This window comes from Rhinopithecus bieti, unplaced genomic scaffold (assembly GCF_001698545.2).
Source record: "Rhinopithecus bieti isolate Rb0 unplaced genomic scaffold, ASM169854v2 scaffold_9615, whole genome shotgun sequence".
NCBI lineage: Eukaryota > Metazoa > Chordata > Mammalia > Primates > Cercopithecidae > Rhinopithecus > Rhinopithecus bieti.
Window position 1 is genome coordinate 1486811 of NW_016806325.1, and position 22335 is coordinate 1509145.

Below are 22335 nucleotides of genomic sequence, written 5' to 3' on the forward strand. Positions count from 1 at the left end.
GATTTTCCAGGTGTTGTGTGTCTCAGTTCCCCTGGCTAGGAAAACGGATTCCCTTCCCCCTTGCGCTTCCAGGTGAGGCGATGCCTCGCCCTGCTTCAGCTCTCGCTGGTCAGGCTGCAGCAGCTGACCAGCACCGATTGTCCGGCACTCCCTAGTGAGATGACCCCAGTACCTCAGTTGAAAATGCAGAAATCACCGGTCTTCTGCGTCGCTCGCGCTGGGAGTTGGAGACTGGAGCTGTTCCTATTCAGCCATCTTGCTCCAAAAAGTCTTTTTTTTTTTGAGATGGAGTCTCACTCTGTGGCCCTGACTGGAGTGCTATGGTGCAATATCGGCTCACTGCAACCTCCGCCTACTGGGTTCAAGTGATTCTCCTGCCTCAGCCTCCCAATTAGCTGGGATTACAGGTGCCCGCCACCATATCCCAGGACTCATCTTTTTAAGATCTGACTCACAGCATGCTGTGTGAATGATTATATCCCTAGGGTATTTGTCAAAAGCAATTAATGGTAGCTGTTTAACACTGCACCTGCCTTAGGTGGTGATATGAGTTAGGACTAGATAAATTAATTTCCAATTTGCCACATTATATAAGTTAAAATATCCACTTGTGAAAAAGTTATGAAAGATGCAAGGAAAGAGGAAAGTATGTCTCCATATGGGAGGTAAAACAGTTAACAGAATTGCTCCTGAGAAAGCCCAGATGTTGGACTTAATAGACAAATATTTTAAATACTATTATAAGTATGTTCAAAGACCTAAAGGAAACCTTGTCTAAAGAGAAAGTATAAATGATACCTCACCAAAGAAACAAACAAAAAATCAATATAGAGATATAATTTAAAAAAACAAGTGAAATTCTGCAGTTGAAAAGTACGATATTCACTAGAGGGACTCAATAGTAGATATAAAATGGCAGAAGAATCAGTAAACTTCAAGATAAGTAAATTGAGATGATTTAGTCTGAGGAACAGAAGGAAAATAGAATGAATAACAATGAAGAGAGCCTCAGAGAATTATGGGATGCCATCAAATGTACCAACATACACATAATGGGACTCCCACAAGAAGAGTCAGAGAAAGGGGGAAAAATGACCCCAAACTTCCCAAATTTGATGGAAAACATTAATCTGCACATTGACAAGCTAAATCAACTCGAAGTAGAATAGATTAAAAAAGATCCATATCTAGACAAATCCTGGTCAAATGACTGAAGGTCAAAGATAGAACCTTTGATAGAATAAAACAAGATAGACTAAAACAACTCATCACACAGAAGTGATTCTCAATAAGATTAACTGTGAAGGCCAGAAGTTAGTGGGATGATGCTTTTGATACTGTGTTGAAAGCAGACTCAACCAAGAATTCAAACTATCCTGCAAAACAATCCTTAAAAAAAAAAAGGGACGGAGGGACGGGCCAGGCACAGTGGCTCATGCCTGTAATCCCAGCATTTTGGGAGGCTGAGGCGGGTGGATCATGAGGTCAGGAGTTCAAGACCAGCCTGACCAACATGGTGAAACCCTGTCTCTACTAAAAATACAAAAAAATTAGCTGGGCGTGGTGAGGCGTACCTGTAATCTCAGCTACTCAGGAGGCTGAGGCAGGAGAATCACTTGAACCTGGGGGCAGAGGTTGCGGTAAGCTGAGATCGTGCCACTGCACTCCAGCCTGGGCGACTGTCTCAAAAAACAAAAAACAAAAGAGGAAGGAAAAGCAGTGTCCTGGGTCACTGAAAAAATAAATTAAAAAAAAAAAAAGGTGAAATAAATACATTGCAAGATAATTGGTAACTCAAGAGAGGTTGTTGCTCGTGGATCTGCCCTTCAAGAAAAACTAATAGAAGTCCTTCAGGCTGAAATGAAAGGGCACTGACAGTAACTAAAATCCATTTAAAGAAATAAAGAACACTGATAAAGGTAACTACACAAAATATAAAAACCAGTATATATATATATGTTTTTGTTTGTAATTCTTTTCTCTCCATCTAATTTAAAAAAGCTTTGTAAAGAAATAGTTATAAAAATAAGTTGGTGGGCTTAAAATGTATAAAGACATAATTTGCATGAGAAGAACAGCACAAAGGAGGCAGAAGGGAAACGAACTATCTTGGAGCAAAGTTTTTATATACTATTGAAATTCACTTGGTATTAATCCAAACCAGATTGTTGTGAGATGTTAATTGTAATTCTAAGGGTAAACACTGAAAAAACTCAAGAAAATATGCTAAAGGGAAAAGAAAATTAAAATTACATAGTAAAAAATGCTAATTTAACCCCCAAAAGTGACTAATCGTGGAACAAAGGAAAAGCAACAATAATAATACATCAGACATATAAAACTCCAAAACCAAACTGTAGATATCATCCTATCTTATCAGTAATTTCATTAAGTGTAAACAGATTAAACACTCCAAACAAAAAGCAGAGATTATCCGAATGAATAAAATAAATAATCCTATTACAAGCTATGTACAAGAAGAACACTTCAGATTTAAGGACACAAGACTGCTGAAAAAATGGAAAAACACATACTATGCAAATGGAAATCAAAAGAGAACTGGAGTGGCTAATCTAATATCAGGCAAAATAGACTTTAAGAGAAAAACTCACTAGAGACAAAGAAGGACATTTTATAAAAATAAAAGGGTCAACCAATCAGGAAGACTTAAAAAGTATAAACATGCAAGTACTTGATACAGTATCAAAGATCAACATAAAAATAGAGGATTTAATCAATGCTGTAAACAACTAGACCTAATAGATATCTATAGGATGCTTCACTTAACAAAAGCAGAATACATGTTCTTCTTGAGTGTACATAGAACATTCTCTAGGAGACAATATGTTAGGCCCAAAAATAAAACTTATTTAAATAAATAAATTTTAAAAACCTGAGAGCACAGAAACTATGTTCTCCAACCATGATAAACTGAAAATCATTCACAGAAAATTTTGCAATGTGTGGAACATAAACAACATACTCCAAATAACCATTGGGTACAAAAATAAAACCTCCCGGAAATTACAAGAGAATAAATGAAAAGAAAAACACATATACCAATATATATGGGGTATAGAAAAGTAATTTGATGAAATTTTATAGTTGTAAATGTTTTATTAAGAGAAAAAAGATATCAAGTGACTGTTTTACTGTATACCTTAAAATTGTTAAATAAAATTAAACCCAAAGGAAGCAGAGGGAAAAAAAATTAGAGTGGAAATAAATAAAACAACAAATAGAAAAGAGTAGAGAAAATTAGTGAAATAAAATTGGTTCTTTGAAAGATCAAGAAAATAGACAAAACTTCAAATAGACTGACCAGGGGAGAAAAAACAAAAGGTAAGATCCAAATTAATAAAATCAGGAATGAAAGAGGGAGTATCACTAACTACTTTAGGAAAATAAAATTTATTATAAGGAAGTGAACTATCAATTGTATGTTAATAAATTAAATAGCTTACATGAAAGGGACAAAATCCTAGAAAGATGCAACTTAAAACTGACTGAAGAAGATAGAAAACGTGAATAGGCCAATAAAGAGATTAAATCAGTAATCAAAAAACTGCCCAGAATGCATCGTTGGTGAATTGTACCAAACGTTTAAAGAAATGCCAATCTTTCACAAACTTGCCTAAATTAAGAGACAAATGAACATTTTCTAATTCATTCCATCGGTATTACCATGATCCCAAAACAGACAAGAAAATTACAGATCAATGTCCCTTATGAGTACTGATGCAAAACTCTCAACAATATACCAATAAACAGAATCAACAACATATGAAAAAGATTATATTATACATCATAACAAGTGGGATTTGTCACGGGAATGACAGGTTGGCTTAACATATGAAAATCTATCAATGTAGTAGACCATATTAATAGCATTAAAGGTAAGATCCACAGAATAAACTCAGTAGATTGGAAAAGCATTTAACAACATTTCCTAATAAAAACACTCAACAAAGTAAGAATGCAAGGAAATGTCCTCAACCTGATAAAACCTATATATATAGCCTTTCTAGGCTATATATAGGCTACACACACACACACACACACACACACACACACAAACACACACACACACACATAGAAGCATAGCTAATTTCATAATTAATGGTGAAAGACTGAAAGTTTACCTTCTAAGATTAGGAAAAAGATAGGGACATTCATTCACACCACTTCAACATTGTACTGGAGGTTCTAACTGGAAAAATTAGGCAAGAAAACAAAAGGCACCCAGATCAGAAAGGAGAAGTAAAACTATCTCTATTAGCAGAGTATGCAGATAATCTCAAAGAACTGACACCCCCAACAAGAAAATCTAAAACAAACAAACAAACAAAAAAAACCCCCCAAAACCTGTTAGAATATACAAATTCAAAAAGGTCACAGGATACATGACCAATATACAAAAAAACCACTTATCTTTCTATACTCAAGCGATAAACATCTTTACTAGAGTAATGAACAATCTGAATATAAAACCAATTCCATTTGCAATGGCATACAATAATAAATTTAACAACAACAACAAAAAGCTAAGAGTTATACACTGAAAACCACAAAACACCACTGAAAAAATTTAAACAGACCTAAATAAATGGACCCATGCTAAAAGACTGGGAAGACTTAACGTTTTCACCATTTGATGTGTGAATTTAATGCAATTCCCGTAACAAATATTGCAAGAGCTGAGAAAGTGATCGTAAGATTCCTACCGAAATGCAAGGGATCTAGAATAGCCAAAACAATCTCGAAAAAGAACCAGGTTGAAGGCCACACCGTGATTTTAAAACTTCTTACAGAGGTACAGTAATTAAAACAGTGTAATGCTAACCATAAGAATAGGCGTGTGTATGGATCAATGCAAAAAAATTCAGACTCTAGATATAAACTCTTACATTTTTGGTCAACCGATTTTCAACAAGGGTGCCAAGACAATTAAAAGGAAAAAAAAAAAAACCCAAAACCAAAACACAAACAAACCGCCCCCCCCCCGCAACTTTTTTCAACAATAGCTAAATGCAAAAGAATACAGTTGGATCCTTAACTCACACCGTCTACAAAAATAAAGTCAAACTGGATTATAGACCTTAAAGGTAACAGCTAAATATATAAAACCCTCATAAGAAAATCTGAGAGTCAATCTTCAGATCGGGCAATGGTTTCTTAGATATAATATCATAGGTACAAGTGACAAAATAAAAAAGTAAACTAAACTTTATCAAAATCTAAAACATTTTGTGTGTCAAAGGATATGATCAAGAAAGAGAAAAGACAACCTATAGAATGGAAGAAAATATTTGCAAATCATATACAGTCAACCTTCGGTACCCTTGGAGGATTGGTTCCAGGATCCCCCTTGGATAACAAAATCTATGGATGTTCGAGTCCCTTATATAAAATAGTATTTGCATACAACTTACACAATCCTCCCATACACTTTGATCTCTAGATTATTTATAATACCTAATACAATGTAAATGCTATATAAATAGTTGTTATACTATTTTTTGTTTACACTATTTTTATTTTCATAGTTATTTTTTTCAAATATTTTCCATTTATAGTTGGATGAATCTATGAATGCAGAACCTACAGACACGGAGAGCTGAATGTATCTAATAAGAGACTTGTATCCAGACTATACAAATAACTCTTACAAGTCAATAATAAACAGGTTAATTTAATTAGATAAAAATAATATGAACATATTTACATTAAAAATTTATATATATTTTATAAAATTTTACAATTTTGATGTACTATATAGGTATATTTATATACTATATGCCTGGCACATATTAAGTACTCAAGAGTTAGGTATAATTATTATTAAATTCCTAAATTATTTGAGTATTAACAAGGAATGATATTTTCTGTAGAATGCCTACAGCTATGTGACCATATTTTCCAAACCAAATACAGATTTGTTAACTTCAAACCCTCACTCCCTCCCTCCCTCTCTTCCTTTCTTTCTTCCTTCTTCCCTCCCTCTCTCTTCTTTCCCTTCCTTTCCTTTTTCCTTTCCTTTCCTTTCTCTCTGTCTTCTCTCTCTCTCTTTCTTTTTTAGAATTAGAGGAGAATTCCTAAAGTGAAAGCAAGTTTATTAGGAAAGTAAAGGAATACAGAATGGCTACTCCATAGGCAGAGCAAGCCTACTTCAACTCCATTTCTGAAAACCAAAAATTATTTCTCAGTTTGGTAAAATAAGCTCTGACACACACACACACACACACACACACAGTGTAAAAATCTAGTATACATAATTATATAACAAAACATAATTATAATCTCCCAAATTAGAAAATGAGTAAAGAATCTGAATTAGACATTTCTCCAAAGAAAATATACAAATGTCATTTCAGAAGATGCTCACATTATTGTCATTGGAAAATGCAAATGAAAATCATGAGGTGTCACTTCCCATCCACTAGGATAGTTATAATAAATAATCAGTAACAAGTTAGGATGTGGAGAAATTGCAACACTCATTCATGTCTGGTGTGAATGTAAAGTGGTTCAGCTGCTTTGGAAAACATCTTGACAGTTCCTCAAAAGGTTAAACAGAGTCACCATATGATGCAGCAATTCTACTTCTAAATATATACCCAAGAGAATGGAAAACTTATGTCCATGCAAAAACCTGTACATGAATGCTCACAGAGTAATATTCATGGTAGCTAAAAACGGAAGCAACCAAAATGTCCATCAGTGAATTAATGGATAAAAAATGTGGCATATCCATATACTTGATATTATTTTTGGTCATCAAAAGGAATGAAATTCTGATACATGGCACAACATGGATGAACCTTGAAAACATTATGGTAAGTGAAAAAAGCCAGACACAAAAGGCTACACAGTGCGTTTATATAAAATATCCAGAATAGGCAAACCCATAGAGACGGAAAGTTGATTAATAGTTGTTAGAGGTGAAGAAATGGAAGGGATCATTTTTAATGAGTATGGGATTTCTTTTGGGGGCCAACGAATGTTTCAAAATCAGACAGAGGTGGTGGCTGCAAAACTCTAAAAATATATTAAAACCCACTGAACAGTACACTTTAAAAGGGTGCATTTTATGGCATGTGAATTATATACAAATCAAGCTGTTATAAAAAAAGAACATCATGGAAATGATTGTTAAAGGAAGTGTAGCTGCTTATGATGAAGAAAGCAACAGTGCAAACAAAAATACAGATAAGGAGACCATATTTCTCCACGTCAGAGAAACAACCTTGATCCTGGCCATGGAAACAGACAAAAGAGGTTAGACTGTGGAAATATAATCAAAGGAGAAAGCAACATATGTGGGACATAAGAGAACTAGCTAAGCTTAACATATTACACCAAGGTATTGTTCGTAAGACCAAACAGCTGGTAGTACCAATGACAGAAAACTAAGGTGGAAAGTCCCAGTGAAGGTCCTGGGGAAGACAGGAGTTTTATTGAGCTGTTCTAATTTTCATTTTTATTTTATTTTTATTTATTTATTTATTTATTTTTGAGACCGAGTCTTGCTGAGTGCAGGCTGGAGTGCAGTGGCGTGATCTCGGCTCACTGCAAGCTCCACCTCCCGGGTTCACGCCATTCTCCTGCCTCAGCCTCCCGAGTAGCTGGGGCTACAGGCGCCCACCACCATGCCTGGCTAATTATTTTATTTTATTTTAGTAGAGACGGGGGTCTCACTGTATTAGCCAGGCTGGTCTCGATCTCCTGACCTCGTGATCCGCCCACCTCGGCATCCCAAAGTGCTTAGGATTACAGGCGTGAGCCACCGCGCCCAGCCGAGCTGTGCTTATTTTTAGTTTCTTTAAATTATCAAGTGGTAACAGTCTAAGTATGGATTATAAAGATCTTTTTTCTAGTAAGAGATAAAGAAAAGAAGAATTAAGATTAGAATATCAGCTAGACAGTCATTCATGCTTGAACATTAGCTGAAACTTAAGTGTGTACAGTGAGCTTACCAAGTAGGTCTCAAGGAAGAGAGGAAGCAGCCCCATCACCTCATTCTTGGGTGATACAAATAATCACCTTCTCATTCCCTCACTCCTTTTCTTCAAGCAGCTGTCTGTGGCATGTGGGTAGCATAGTTTGAAGTGTAGCAGGTGTTTGTAATTTCCTTTCTCAAGGTCACAGGTGACTCTGCCAGTGCACTACAAAAACCACAGCTTCTGGGCCCCTTTCTTCCCACCAAACCCCAAGATCCCCTTCTCACATCCAGATTACTCTGTTACTTACATATCTTTAACCCACTCCACAGCTATTAGAACTGAAGTGCCCCTCTTCCCAGGAAACGGACTAAGATTCTATCCACTAGCCTCAGATCGTTATCTGTTTGAAACTTCTTTGTGGGTTGATGGAATGTTTTCCAAGAAATGTTTTAGAAATTGGCTTTCTTAGATAACTTCCATGGTGGATTTATTAAGAAGGAGGAAATCAAGGTCATCATGCTCTTTTTAGCTGACATTCTGTTCAGCCTTTCCAGTGGTGCCTGTTGTCTCCAACCTCATTGTCACACTCCCTGCCTAATCCCACTGAAAGTTACAGTTACCTTACAAAGATCAGATGAGATAATATACAGTATGTAGCAGGGCTTTTAAAAATATACAGTGTTTCATAAATGCTAACTGCTGTTAATACTACCTAAACTGCTCTCAATTTTCACAAAATTTGCCTTGTGTCACTGAATGACATTAGAGTTTAATGGTTTATTCACATAAACTGAGTCTGCTTTTAGAGTTAATAGTTTTGGCTCATTTATCATAATGAATTAACATATTAAATCTAAATGGTTCTAGAAGATGCTTAAAGACCTTTTGTCTGTTTTCTCATTGGCAAAAGGTGATGATGATAATAATTTATCTCATAGAATTATTATGACATTCAAGTGAGATTATCTACTTTGCACAATATATAGTAGGTGCCCAATAAATATTATCCAATTCCTGAAGTTCTTCAAATTATCACAGAGGAAAGGTGTTTTGTAGTAAAATATTTCTGTAGAACACTCACAGCTATAAATGTGATCATATTTTCTAAATCAAATGCAGATCCACTAACTGGAATTCCTCTGCTGAAAACCAATATTTATTTTCAGATTTGGTAAAATAAGCTCTGAATCCAAAAAGTGCTTCCAGAGAAGTCTGCATGTGTTGCCATAAGATAGTAGCAGCCAGAGATATGCTGACAAGAAAACTTTATGAAGTTTGATTTCAAATACAGAATAAGAAGGGTTTTTCCCTCCCTAGGGATTTATCTTACTTAATCTTTATGCATCTAGCTAATCTGCGACCCAATTATGTAGTTATGCCAAGGGTATCTGTGTTAGTGACTGCCATGAGGCTATCTCTGTCAAAGACTAATCTCACTGCTGGGGACACTGAGATGACAGGATAGAGTACCAGAAGAAGATGAAACTTGGTGAACTTACATGTTTATCATAGCAAAAAAACAATCTATGGAACATTAGTAGTGGCAGATGGTAGATGTCCATCTAGGCAGGAAAACCAGGGTACTAGTAGTTTGATAATCTTTGATTAAATTTCTCCCCAAATAGAAAGTAATGCTCCATAACAATGTGCGTTAAATTTTTTCTTTTCCAAATAATTGTTTCTTTCATTTCATGGCCTGTTAACTCAAGGTTTGCTTGCTGCTAGTGACTATATTACTGCTTCCTTAGAGTGGTCAAATTTTATTTTCGTTTTGGGAAAGGGAAATTTTAAGTAACCACTATATCTTATTTCAAAGGCATGCAGTAAATGCTTTGTTAAAGTACAATACAACACTGAAATTACTGTTAAGTAATAACACTCCCCAGGCAAAATTACTTAAAATAAAACTTAAGTTGCCTGCAGGAAAAAAAAAAATGCTGCCATTTTGATTTTGTGCACTGTTTAATATTTTCTACTGTTTTGAATAAAGAAAACTTAGATGAGGCATTATAAAACTTGTCAATGTTACAAAGTTTGGAAGAGAGCTATTACCATAGTTGAGAAAATCAAGATTCAAAAGAATATTGACAAGCAGGTTAGTGAGTCAAAAATGAATCTATGAAATTCAGTAAAAATAAATGGACAACTTTGCAGTTAGGGTTAAATAGTAATAACTAATGGCCGAGAGAGTACCGTGTGTTAGACACAGTATTTAGTACTTGAAACAACAGAATAATATTAATAAGGCAGACACTATTCTCATCTTCTTTCCAGATATAAGGATAGTATGAGGCACAAATATATAAATAATGAGAAGATCTGTCTTGACGGCCTATCTTTAAAACATCAAGGAGTTATGGTAGGTCACAATTCAATAACAAACAAAATATCCAGATAGTAGAAACCAATAATACCACTACATTTTTTGTATTATAATTGGAACATTAAGTCTAGTTCTAAATGCCACTTTTCTGAAGAACATAAACAAACTGGAAAGGAATGAATACTAAGAGAAGTAAAAAAAAAAAAAAAAAAAAAAAGGACATAGCCTAAAAAAGAGAAGAACAAGATGAAACTGATGTCCTCAAACATTTTAAGAGCTATATTTACATAAGAGGAAACTTATTTGTACTACAATGATCTAAATGCAGAGCAAAGCTAATATACTAATTATGTGTAGCAAAGAACAAAACTTGAGTAATTAATGCACACAGTGTTCTTAACATAGAACTAGTTTTTATATTTTCCCCAAAAAGAATGTATCCACAAGTAAGGGTACACTTTCTTTAGTAACTACTGATACTCTTTTCATATGCTGAACTTAAATGACTAGAAACATACTAGAAATGTCTCAATACTCTTATCACAATATTCCAATATTAGTAGATAACACAGTCTCTGAAAAACTCTTGATGGAAATCTCAATAACTTCAGAGGCTTTTATGTAACATGTTAAGAGAAAATAACTTCTTGGCTCTATATTTATTACGTGTGTGATCCTAGGGAAGCCTCTCTTCACTTTTCAGTGCCTCAGTTTCAAATTTATAAAATGGAAATAATAATATCTACCAAATAGAATTATGCAGAATAAAAGTAGGCATAGATATCAGAACTATATACTGGTAACACAGTGAGTGTTCAATACATGTAAGCCTTTATTATATCATTAATGTTCACAACAAAGCACTACTAAGTTTAGTAATTTAATATTTATATGTTGCCCAGGCTGCAATACAGTGGTGTGACTGTAGTTCACTGCAGTCTTGAAATCCTGGGCTCAAGTGATCCTTCTGCTTTAGCCTCCAGAGAGGCTGGGACAACAGGTGCATGGCACTGCACCTGACTAATTTTTTAAAAAAAAATGTTTTTAAGAGACAGGTTCCTGCTGTGTTGTCCAGGCCAGTCTTGAACTCTTCCCTCAAGCGATCCTCCTGCCTTGGGAGTGCTGGTATTACAGGTATGTGCCACTGCACCTGCCCCTTTTCTTATCTTAGAAAAAATAGTGAGAATTTATGAAATGAAGAAAACAGATTACTGGGTGTTCATTCAATAGAACTCTAGGCAGCCTGACCAGGGTCCTCCCTCTTTCACACTATACACTACACGTGTTCTCCAACCCATCTGCTGGCTAAATTGCACAGATATCTGGATCCCACATCCGGCTGCTTAGCATTGTTTATCAAGCACTGATTTTATGAAGGTGGAGAGACTGGGCCCTATAGTGAAGAGACTTAGATTCTGATCTACCGACAACAACTAACCTATGCCCACTTATTAAGCAGCATGAAGTTTTCAACAAAAATGGTGGTGGCGTTAACTGTCACACTATAATATAGGGAAGTGAATTCTAACTGAATCCTAAGAATGAATAAAATGATAAGTGAGCATTCAAAGGATGACCACTAGAGATGTGCTTCATTTTTCTGCTCTAATATATTGTCTTTGAGCAATACGAGCAGCTGAAAAAGATTCACAGAACTTTAGACCCAAAAGTTGACTTTAAGATCAATTTTTTCAACTCTCCTCATTTTAGCAATTAGAAAAGTAAGTCTCTTGGTAAGAGACCTTGCACAATCGACCTACTCTACTCCTTTGTCAAATGCTAAAACTCAGTTTGCATCTTTCTCCTGCCTCATTCATACTGCTGGATCTTTCCTTCCATCTGATAAATATTTATTTTGAATGGAATACTGTTGTATAATTATGCAAACTGTACTTTTCACTTTCACAGAACATGGAAAAAGAAATATTTATTTCACATTCTATATAGGTTTATCTCATCGTAGTTCTTTTGGCAAAATGCTTTCTTTTCTGAAATGAGTCAGTAACATATCCACAGGGCTAAATTAATTGCTATTCTATTTTCCATCTCCTCTCATGATGAGCCTCTTGAATTGCTTCTGATTCACCATGCCTCCTAGTGTGACCATCCAGCTTCCTTTCTGGGCCCTGCTCTCATTCTCCCAGAGTTAGCATAAAAACACCCTCCATTTCCATACTTGCATTGGTTTCCGAGATGCTACATTATCCCTGATCTCCTGCCTCCTTTTCTACATTTTGTCTTCTTTGAGGGCTCTTCTTCCAACTTTTAAAATATGGACACACATCCAGGCTGTCCCTCTGTTCTTATTTATTTTTAGTTTCATCATATATGTATTTATTCATTTAAGCAGTATCCAGTGAAAGCCTATAAGTAGTGGTGAGTAAGATGGACATGGTCTATGCTGTCATGGAACTTACATCCAACTGAGGAAGACCAGATAAGAAAATAAATTAAAAAAATTCCAAATTGGGATAACTGCTGAGAAAAAAACAAGGTGTAATAATAAAGACTAATGGGGGTGAAGGAAGGTCTTTTGAAAAGTTAACATTTACCTGGGATCTCAAGAAAAAGCCTATTATGCAAAAGCTTATGTATATTCAGGGGCAGAGAGACCAAATATTCGAAGGTCTATGGGTGAGTGGGAGAAAGGTTACTTATGCTCAAGAAACTCAGAACAGAGTAACATAGGATGATGCTGAAGAGATAGGCAGAGAGCAGATCACGCAAGGTCCTATAGGCCCTGGGAAAGGGTTTGGGTTTTATCCTAAACATAAGGAGAAGTTACTGAGGGTGTTAAGCAGGAGGTTATCCCATTCTGATTTACATTTTTAAAAGATCACTTCGGCTATCATCACTTACAGAACTTATGAATAAGATGATCAGATATTTAGGGTTGCCCCAGATAGTTCCAGTTCATGCCTATTGTCCTGGCGTAACTGAGCTTCTGCACTGATTCCAGGGAAGAGTAACAATATGCAATAAATAAATACGCACATAAATAAAACAAACAAACAAACAAAAAACAAAAAGAAGAAAGAAAATTGACTAAGACACAAGCCAGCTGTGGGAGGCAACATTCACCAGGTTTCCTTGTTCCTGATCTCCTTGACCTAACTGGGACCCTTGGGTCCTCCCTTTGATTCTTGACCTAGTTTTACGTCTCAAGCTTGAAATATATTCTTGTCCTTCATATCTGGCTATCTCCTGTAATTAAATAATATTCAGCAGCTGGTATACAGAAATATATCGAGGTCCCATTTGCATAAACTCATTTATTTCTCATAACATTCCACAAGGTAGGTATTATCCCCATTTACAGATGAGCAAACTGAAGCACAAAGAGGTAAAGAAACGTGACTAAAGACAAACACAGCCAAAGAATCAGCACTCGACACCAAGTAATTTGGTTCTGGAATCAGTGTTCTTTACTTTGAACATTGCTTCTCTATGTGAGAAACCATAGGCATATTTAGGAACTGCAAATAACTCAGTGGCCAGAGTGAGTACTGGGACAAACTGGAGATAAGTTTAGAAAAGTAGCCGAAGGGTTTCAAATGACATACGAAACAATTAGGTTTTCATCTGGCAGGTGATGAGGTACACCACAGGATCTTAAATACATGATCATATTTTTGGTTTGGACAAATAGTTCTGTGGAAGAGATTTCAGAGGTGGGTAGGAGGAGAATGGTTCCTGACTCAGCTTTTTCTAAAGACTCTGGACCTACGCCTCCTTCCCGGATGGGGCCTTTGGATGCCTATTGTGAAGAACCTGCACGCAATTATAATACTTGACTTCCCATAACCTAAGCTCGGGCCTTCCAACAATGGGATCCTCCTTTTGAACTATACAAGTTTTCCTTTGAGTCCCTTTCATCAGGTCTCATCTCCAAGTCTTTTTTATAAGCATATCTCTATTTCCATTTCCAGATTGATCCCGAGAGTCCCCTTGTTCAAATCCTTATCACCACAAATGTCGATTTCTGTAGCTTCACAGCTCAGTTACCTTCTTCCTATCACCACCACCTGCAATTTCATGAGCTGCTTTTATTTAATCCTTTTAAAACATTACTCCCTTGATCATATTATTCTCATGATCAAATGCCTTACTACTGCTTATACAGAGTCTTAACTGTTAACCTAACATTCAATGATCTTTATAAATCATGCCCAAATCACATTTTATAATCTTCCACTATCTCATCTACGCTGCTGCAGTCAAATTTTCTACCCATCTATAAACTCTGTGTACACAGTGTGCCCTTCTATGATCTTTGGTCACACTGTTACTCTGGTTTAGCAAATCTTATTGTTTTAAAAATCTCATCCTTTCAAGATCTGGTTTAGCACTTTCCAACTCTAAACAGCCTTCCTAAACCACTTCAGTCCTGGGAATTCCTACAGCACTCAAAGCCTTACACCATATTCCTATACTTGGGCACAAACTGCCTCAGTAACATGACATCCCTTCCGTTATTGCTCTGAATTTTTTATTCATTTCATATATTACGGTTTAGTTGTTTACAGATCACTTTTCTAATGACATCAAGAACTACTCAAAGACACATTATCTATCTATCTATCTATCTATCTATCTATCTATCTATCTATCTATCTATAGATATGATATCTAAACACCTGTAAAATCATGTTTTATGGTTTTTTGGTATTTCTACTTTTCCCATAGTACTTCCATACCTCTCCAGTGCTTGGTATGGTACTACTGTCCTATGTATATTGCATATCTAATGTTTCCTGATAATTTAGAAAATTCAATTTATGCTGCTGTTATATCTTCCAGTAGTATAAAATTTTCAGAATTTTAAGAGTTTCTCAGGTAGAAAAATTTAGCAAAGCTGAAAAGAAATGGAGGGAAAAAAGTCTAAGAAAACATAAATGCCAGCAGGGTACGCTAATGGGGAAAAAATCAACATAAGTTTCATAATTTATAATGTCTGGAGAAATAAACTGATGTGCATATACTTAAAAATGTTATATTATGGAAGACTATAAGTGGTTGTTAAAGAAAACATATTTTGCATTTATATTTGAATTTCAATAGAACTGCTTTGAATTGCTACTTTATTGATAAGTGAAAACAAGTTCTTTTATGACAAGTTATAAAAGCTTATAGTTTATTAGTTCCCTCTCCACCCTGCAATTACCTACAGGAAGAGATTGGTCATGGCTTCTACTTTATGAGTTTTATAGGGGCCCATTCACCCCAGTTTACATACTATGAATTCTTGGAAAATGCAATAAATTATAGAAAATAAAGTGCTTCCTTTGAATAAAGGACATTTCACTTGAACTCATACATGTATCTACATGTAAGCTGTCCCAATTATTATGTTAAAATATGAAACAGCCATATTTTACATGAATATATGTATAAAGTATACAAAAGTATAATAGTGCAATAGGTGGCACTCTTGTGAATCTACAGAATGGGCTAAACAAGGATAACAATCTAACAACAGTCACAACTCAACAGTTGTTGAGTAGGTACAGATATATAATCCAAGAGATTCAGGACAAAATTTAATTTATATGATTCAGATCAATATATTTATGAATAAGTTTAGTGTTAATGGCAAACAACATTACAAACATCTCAGAAATATTTCAGAATAACAAAATAAGTCTAACGCATATTAAAGTTTACTACTGATGAAAAATCATGTGACAAAAATTCATTCAGCCCTTGGAAAACTTTGAAGAAGGGTAACTGCAGAAGAAATAAATTAATAGCTTTTAAAATTGGTCTTATAAATATGAAGAATAATGAATCAACATTTAAATTTCCGATCAGGTTAGGATGCTTTAAATTCTAATAATTAAAAGAATACTTAAGACAAAGACACATGGCACGTGTTTCATAGTTGGTATAATCCTGATGAGACAGTCTGGATTTTATTTCAACCTGTTGTGATAGATGTGTAGGCCTCTGTGAAAATGCAAGCTGTAATTTTATATACTGCCCAAAATCTATTTGCTAAAAGAAGCTTTGTTCTCTCTACCAGGGGTTACAGGGTCACCGAATAAAAACTAAAAATATTAATATTAGTGTTACAACTTTGGAATGTAGGAGCTGTACAAAAATTTAAGTTATTCATTCGAATAGGCCATATTGACGTCATTTGAATTTTATCATATTAGTTTTCACTGGAAGAGATTCAAAAACAATACTACTCAAGACACTAGAAATTATATATTCAGTATGGCTTATCATGTTTCAATTTATTTTACATGTATATTAATTCTGCCAGAAAATGTGAAAAGCTATGGGATTTGCCATGCGTATGACTGTACACTGAAAGGTAGATATGTTTTAACTATGTTCCTGGGGGAATACTTCCTTATGCTAGTGGCCATTTCCCTTTGGTTTGCAAATAAGTCCTTCATTTAAAGTAAATACAGGACTCAAACTTGTGCTGACTTAACAATTAACTAACTTTTACACCTGCCTTTTAGGGTTCAGACAATAACCTCTGATTAATCTGAGGCTGATTTTATCCTTAACTTACTATAAGCGATACGCAGCTGCAGAGGGACTAATTCTTAAAGTGGCACGATGTAAGTCTTTTCGTATAATCTAACATCATGATTATCTCATGTCTTATTTACTTTTTCTATTATCAATAGTACAGTGTCTGAATGAATATCGTTCAGGACAAAAATGAGTGAAAAGAAAGCCACACATTTAACCATCAAAACTGACCTAGGACACCAGGTATAAAGAAAATAAAACAATATCTATAATATACGAGCAGGCCACATAGGTTCCTTACACAAGAGAATGACTAGCAGTCTGATAACCAATGTCTCTTCTGCAATACTAAATGCCAGAATGCAAAGATAATCAATTTCCACAATGTTCTGAGGAGAAAAGGTTATGTTCAAGTAATTAAAAATCCTGGCAAGCTGTCTAATAGTAAAGGCAACTGACAAGTATTTAAAAATATGTAGACTCAGATAATTCACTTCCCATTTTCTAATTCTTGAAGAACAACTAGAAAATGTACTCTGAGGTATAAACAAAATTAAGAGCTCAGCATGCCAAAAAAAAAAAATTAAGTGATTATAGACAGTTAAAATAGAGGTTTGATTCTTTTCCTGGAGGGGTGTCATGTCATGTCATGTGGAGATTTTTTTTTTCACTTTCTATTAAAGGTATCTCAAAAAAACAAATATGGTACTATTTCTAAGAAAGAAAAAAACCCAAACAAAAAAAAAAAAAAATCAAAACAAAAGGAAACAAGTAAATTAAAAAGAGAGTGAGAGGTGACGTGGAACAAGGGGACAGAGGTGGTTTTGTTCTCAGGCTGATCTTTATTTACTGAAGGGACACTGGATTATATTATAGTACTATAGAATCAACCTCAAGTTTGATTGACCATAACCATATATTTACTGTAAACTTCATTCAGAATTCCAACTTGGAATGTTAAGAAACATACTGGCGGGGCGTGGTGGCCCACACCTGTAATCCCAGCACTTTGAGAGGCCAGGGCAGGTGGATCACGAGGTCAGGAATTTGAGACCAGCCTGACCAAGATGGTGAAACCCCATCTCTACTAAAAATACAAAAATTAGCTGGGCGTGGTAGCGCACGCCTGTAATTCCAGCTACCTAGGAGGCTGAGGCAGGAGAACTGCTTGAACTCGGGAGGAGAAGATTGCAGTGAGCCAAGATTGAGCCACAGCACTCCAGCCTGGGCGACACAGCGAGACTCTGTCTCAAAAAGAGAGAGAGAGAGAAAAAAAGAAACATCTTTCCTTTGAAAAGAGGTCTGATAAATTCTCATCTGCTCATTTCCCTCACCCATTTAATGGCTGCAGCTAGCATATAGCACTCTCCTAGAACTGCCATTTATGGCAGCACTTGGAGCAAGCGGGATGTGGGCGTGAAAATGGGTAAAGAAGTAAGCTGGGAATCCAGGGTTAAGTCTGGGGTCGAGAAGTCACTCAGGGTCCCAGCCTCAGCTAGTCTAAAATCCTGGCTCACTCCCTTTCTGTTTTTTTCTCAGGCTCTCACAGATACTTAAATCACGGTATCTCTTCTTTTTGGGTCAGCAGAATACAAAGTTTGGGGCTACAAATATCCCACTTTGATACATACTTAGACAGACTCCTTTTTTCCTCCCTATCCTAAACATTTTCTTCTCCTAAGCCCTTTAAAGAAAATAAGAGGGGGCGGAGCAAGATGGCCGAATAGGAACAGCTCCAGTCTCCAACTCCCAGCGCGAGTGACACAGAAGACAGGTGATTTCTGCATTTTCAACTGAGGTACTGGGTTCATNCGTTATGCACATGTACCCTAGAACTTAAAGTATAATAATAATAATAATAATAAAAAGAAAATAAGAGAATATAGGTTCAAGGATGAAAATTAGGTAAAATTACATTTCTGTGAAAATCAGACTTTACCTGTCCTGGTCTGGGACCAGAGAGCGTTGGGTAATAATAATGAACAGACTTACGATTCTATTTAGAGGTGATGGAGAAAGGGCAAAGATTAAGTATTGGCAAGCCGGGGGGCTGTCAGGGAGAGAGGTAGTAACATCCTTAGTTTGTAGCAGAGACACAGAAGGAGAAGAGCAGCCAATCCTTTCTCAAAAAAATACATCAAAAAGGACTGAGTATATTATTCAAATATATTAAAATAATAAATTTTTCTTAATTGCCATCTTTAATTTTTTAATACTAAGGAATAAAATTTATAATCATGTTACGGCTACTCTTTTAGCATATTTACTAAACGATAACTGAAACATACATACTACAGTCAAGTACTTTTTAATGAGTATGCTAATTCCTCATGTACTGGTCTTTTCTGGAGTCCCACATATTAAGTTATCAAACATGTTAAATCAATCATAGGGATTTATTACAAATAGAAAAGAGAGTCAATTTGCTACTGAGGCATATATTAATCATCAACACAATTCAAATACTTTAATATTATCTTTATTTATTTAGTTTGGAGATGGTGTCTTGCTCTGGTGCCACGCTGGAGTGCAGTGGTGCAATCTCCGCTCACAGCAACCTCCACCTCCTGGGTTCAAGCGATTCCCCTGCCTCAGCCTCCTGGGTAGTTGGGACTACAGGCGTGCACCACCACGCCCAGCTAATTTTTTGTATTTTAGTAGAGACAGGGTTTCACCATGTTGGCCAGGATGGTCTCGATCTCCTGACCTTGTGATCTGCCCACCTTGGCCTCCCAAAATGTTGGGATTACAGGCATGAGCCACCATGCCCGGCCATCTTTATTTTCTGAATTGGTACAGTTTAAATATCCCTAATCCAAAAACCTGAAATGTGAAATCCTCCAAAATCTGAAACTTTATGAACATTGACATGACTTTCAAAGAAAATGTTCATTGGGACATTTTGGATTTCTAATTTTTGGCTCAGGGATGCAGGAAGTATAACACAAATGTTCCAAAATTTGAAAAAGACCAAAATCCAAAACACTTTTGGTCCCAAGCATTTTGGATAGGGGATACTCAACTTATTACCAAATCTTTCTCACAGCAGGAAATGGAGAATCACAGGAAGTACTTGGAAGACTCATGAATACAAAGGATAAGAAATAAGAGTAGGACTAGGGAATGTACAGTGTACTCTATATCATCTTAAGAGTCTTTTAATTGCAAACTAGCAACTAATATATGTTTCACACAAATATTATATTTAGAGACTAAAAGGGAAATCTAATTCTCTTCCTTTTATTAATAAAACTTTTTAAATATAGTGAATAGATGCTGTAATTGTTAAATGCCTTTTGTTGAGAAGAGGGATAAAAGATAAGACTTCAGTTCTGTAATAATAAAGCAAAGTAACCTGTAAGAGAAATGAAGCATAATGGCCTTTTTTCACTATTATAAAACATTCACTTTAAATAATGATGCTAGTGCACAAAATAACATTCATTTTAGAAGGGTAAAATCAATTTGTACAAATATTTACATTACATTATCAAAACTATAAATTATCTCTAAGTTAACAACATTAATATAAACCAATCTTGCAGGGATATAACTTTCGGCAAAAGGGAGGTTGTAAGAGCTTTCTACAATGGCACTGTAACTATAACCAGTATAATCTTGCAGTTTCTTAACACTTTTAACAATGCAGCAACAGACTGTCTTACCATTGGTGCTGTATCTACCTGATGGTTACAAGGCTTTCTGTCTTTGCTGATAATCCCTGTGGAAAGAAAACATTGTGAATATTTGGTTATTAAGCCTGTCCATTTCATGTTGAAAATATTTATGCCATTTTAGTGGAAAAACATTTATTATGACTCACACAGCTTTCAAGAAAAAAGTCTCACTCGGAAGGCAGGATCCTTTTAAGATGTATCATGAATTCTTTGGTCAGAAACAGTTGGTGAGTTTAGCTAAACTGACTCAAGGTTAACTAAGCCTTTTTTCCCATTCAAGTGATGTCTAGCAATAGTGTAAGATGCGTCCATATCCTGCTCTCAGCTCAAAAATCACACCATTATCCGGGCTCTGCTGCTTTTCTTCTATGAAAGTTTTATTTCTGATTCAAGGATATGAAGTTTTTAAAAAGAAGTATTACAAGGGCTATGAAGTGAATCACCACTGTCTTATTTTTTCAAAAGAATAAATACATCCATCTGAATTTCTCTTTGATCATCTGACTTCCTACTATGACATACTCTATTTATTCAATCACCATGAGTATCTGAAGAAAAATGTTCCCCTGATTCCCTCCTTTAAAATGGTAACACAGACAGCTAATCTCGAGAAATATTCTTTTACCATGTGTGGATTTATCTTTTTGTTCTCAATGTTCTCTACTGCATTTCTTTGTAATAAACAGCCTTTCAGGACGTGACACAGGACATCTCATCTGTAAAGACACTGGTTCAAAGTCTAACTCAAGTTAAAAATGAACACAAGTGTGGGTCTTGTTTAATTCCTAATTTCTGTCTACCAGCAAACTAACCTATAATTTAGGATATTAACACAGTTTGTTCAAATAATGCTAAAGGTTGTCATATGCAGGACTAGAGGCAAGAACTACAATGTCTGTTAATAGCAATTAGTAAAATTCCTACTTTAAATATTAGTTCTTCTTCTAAAAGCATATGACTCATTTTTCTTAAAGTATGGTAAAGGATTAAGTGAGATCAACACAAACAATCATTTTCTATCCCTTTGCAAGAGTATTTTCAAAATGAATCATGAAACATGATTAAAGTAACAGTTTTTGTTTCATTAAATTTTTTTAACATTTATTGTTAGCCAGTGAAGTATAAAGCACTATACTACCTTCATTCAATTGACTAATATTTTTGAGTGGTTATTCTTGGCACCCAGTGATAAAAGATGAATATATTACAGTTTCTGACTACAAGAGTCTAGTAAAGCATGGATATCCTTTTTTGAAGAACTACCACAGAGCAAATTAACAGAGTTTCATCTTAAGTGTAATAAAATCTTTAAGGTAATTTTGATGGAAAGACACTCTTCTTCATAGAGTAACACCAGTTTTGGGTAAATTTCTTTTTTTAAAGGGTACAACATGCAGGCAAATACTCAAGTAATGTAGATTCCTATTGTAAGATTTTAACAATACAGAAGCATACAGAGAATAAATTGAGAAATCCCAACTTTGTCAGCCCCTACAGTCTCACAATCCTAGCTGCAACCACTGAGAACTGTGTGGCATGGCAACTGGCTTTCAATGAGAGTGGTCATGCCAGAGTTCAGCAATTAACAACATCTTACACACGTCTTCTTGCTATTGTAATCTGACTACTATAAAATTGACCTAGGCTGATTATCGATTTTTAAATTCTTATCTAAATAGAAAGTAATTTTAATTGGAGAAAAGGAACTTTAAAATAATAAAAACCAAAGCAAACCAGGAAAAAATCTATATACATAGTTTATACAATAACAAGAAAAAAACCAAAAAACTCTACAGATTTTAGAGTTTCAATTTTAGGATAAGAATGTTTTGAAAATTAGAATTTCAAAAAGTGGATTATCCAAAGTTATAATCTTAGTTTTTTTTTTTTTTTTTTTTTTTTT

The 22335-nt window shown here is 35.2% G+C and overlaps 1 protein-coding gene across 1 annotated transcript in view; it reads right to left on the minus strand.

The window, feature by feature from the left end:
• AHI1 (Abelson helper integration site 1) overlaps window positions 1-22335 on the minus strand; it is a 228776-nt gene that overhangs the window by 61917 nt on the left and 144524 nt on the right. The window contains 1 exon segment of the mRNA XM_017875481.1: window positions 20421-20476. Within this exon segment, the coding sequence (XP_017730970.1) occupies window positions 20421-20476 (56 nt within the window).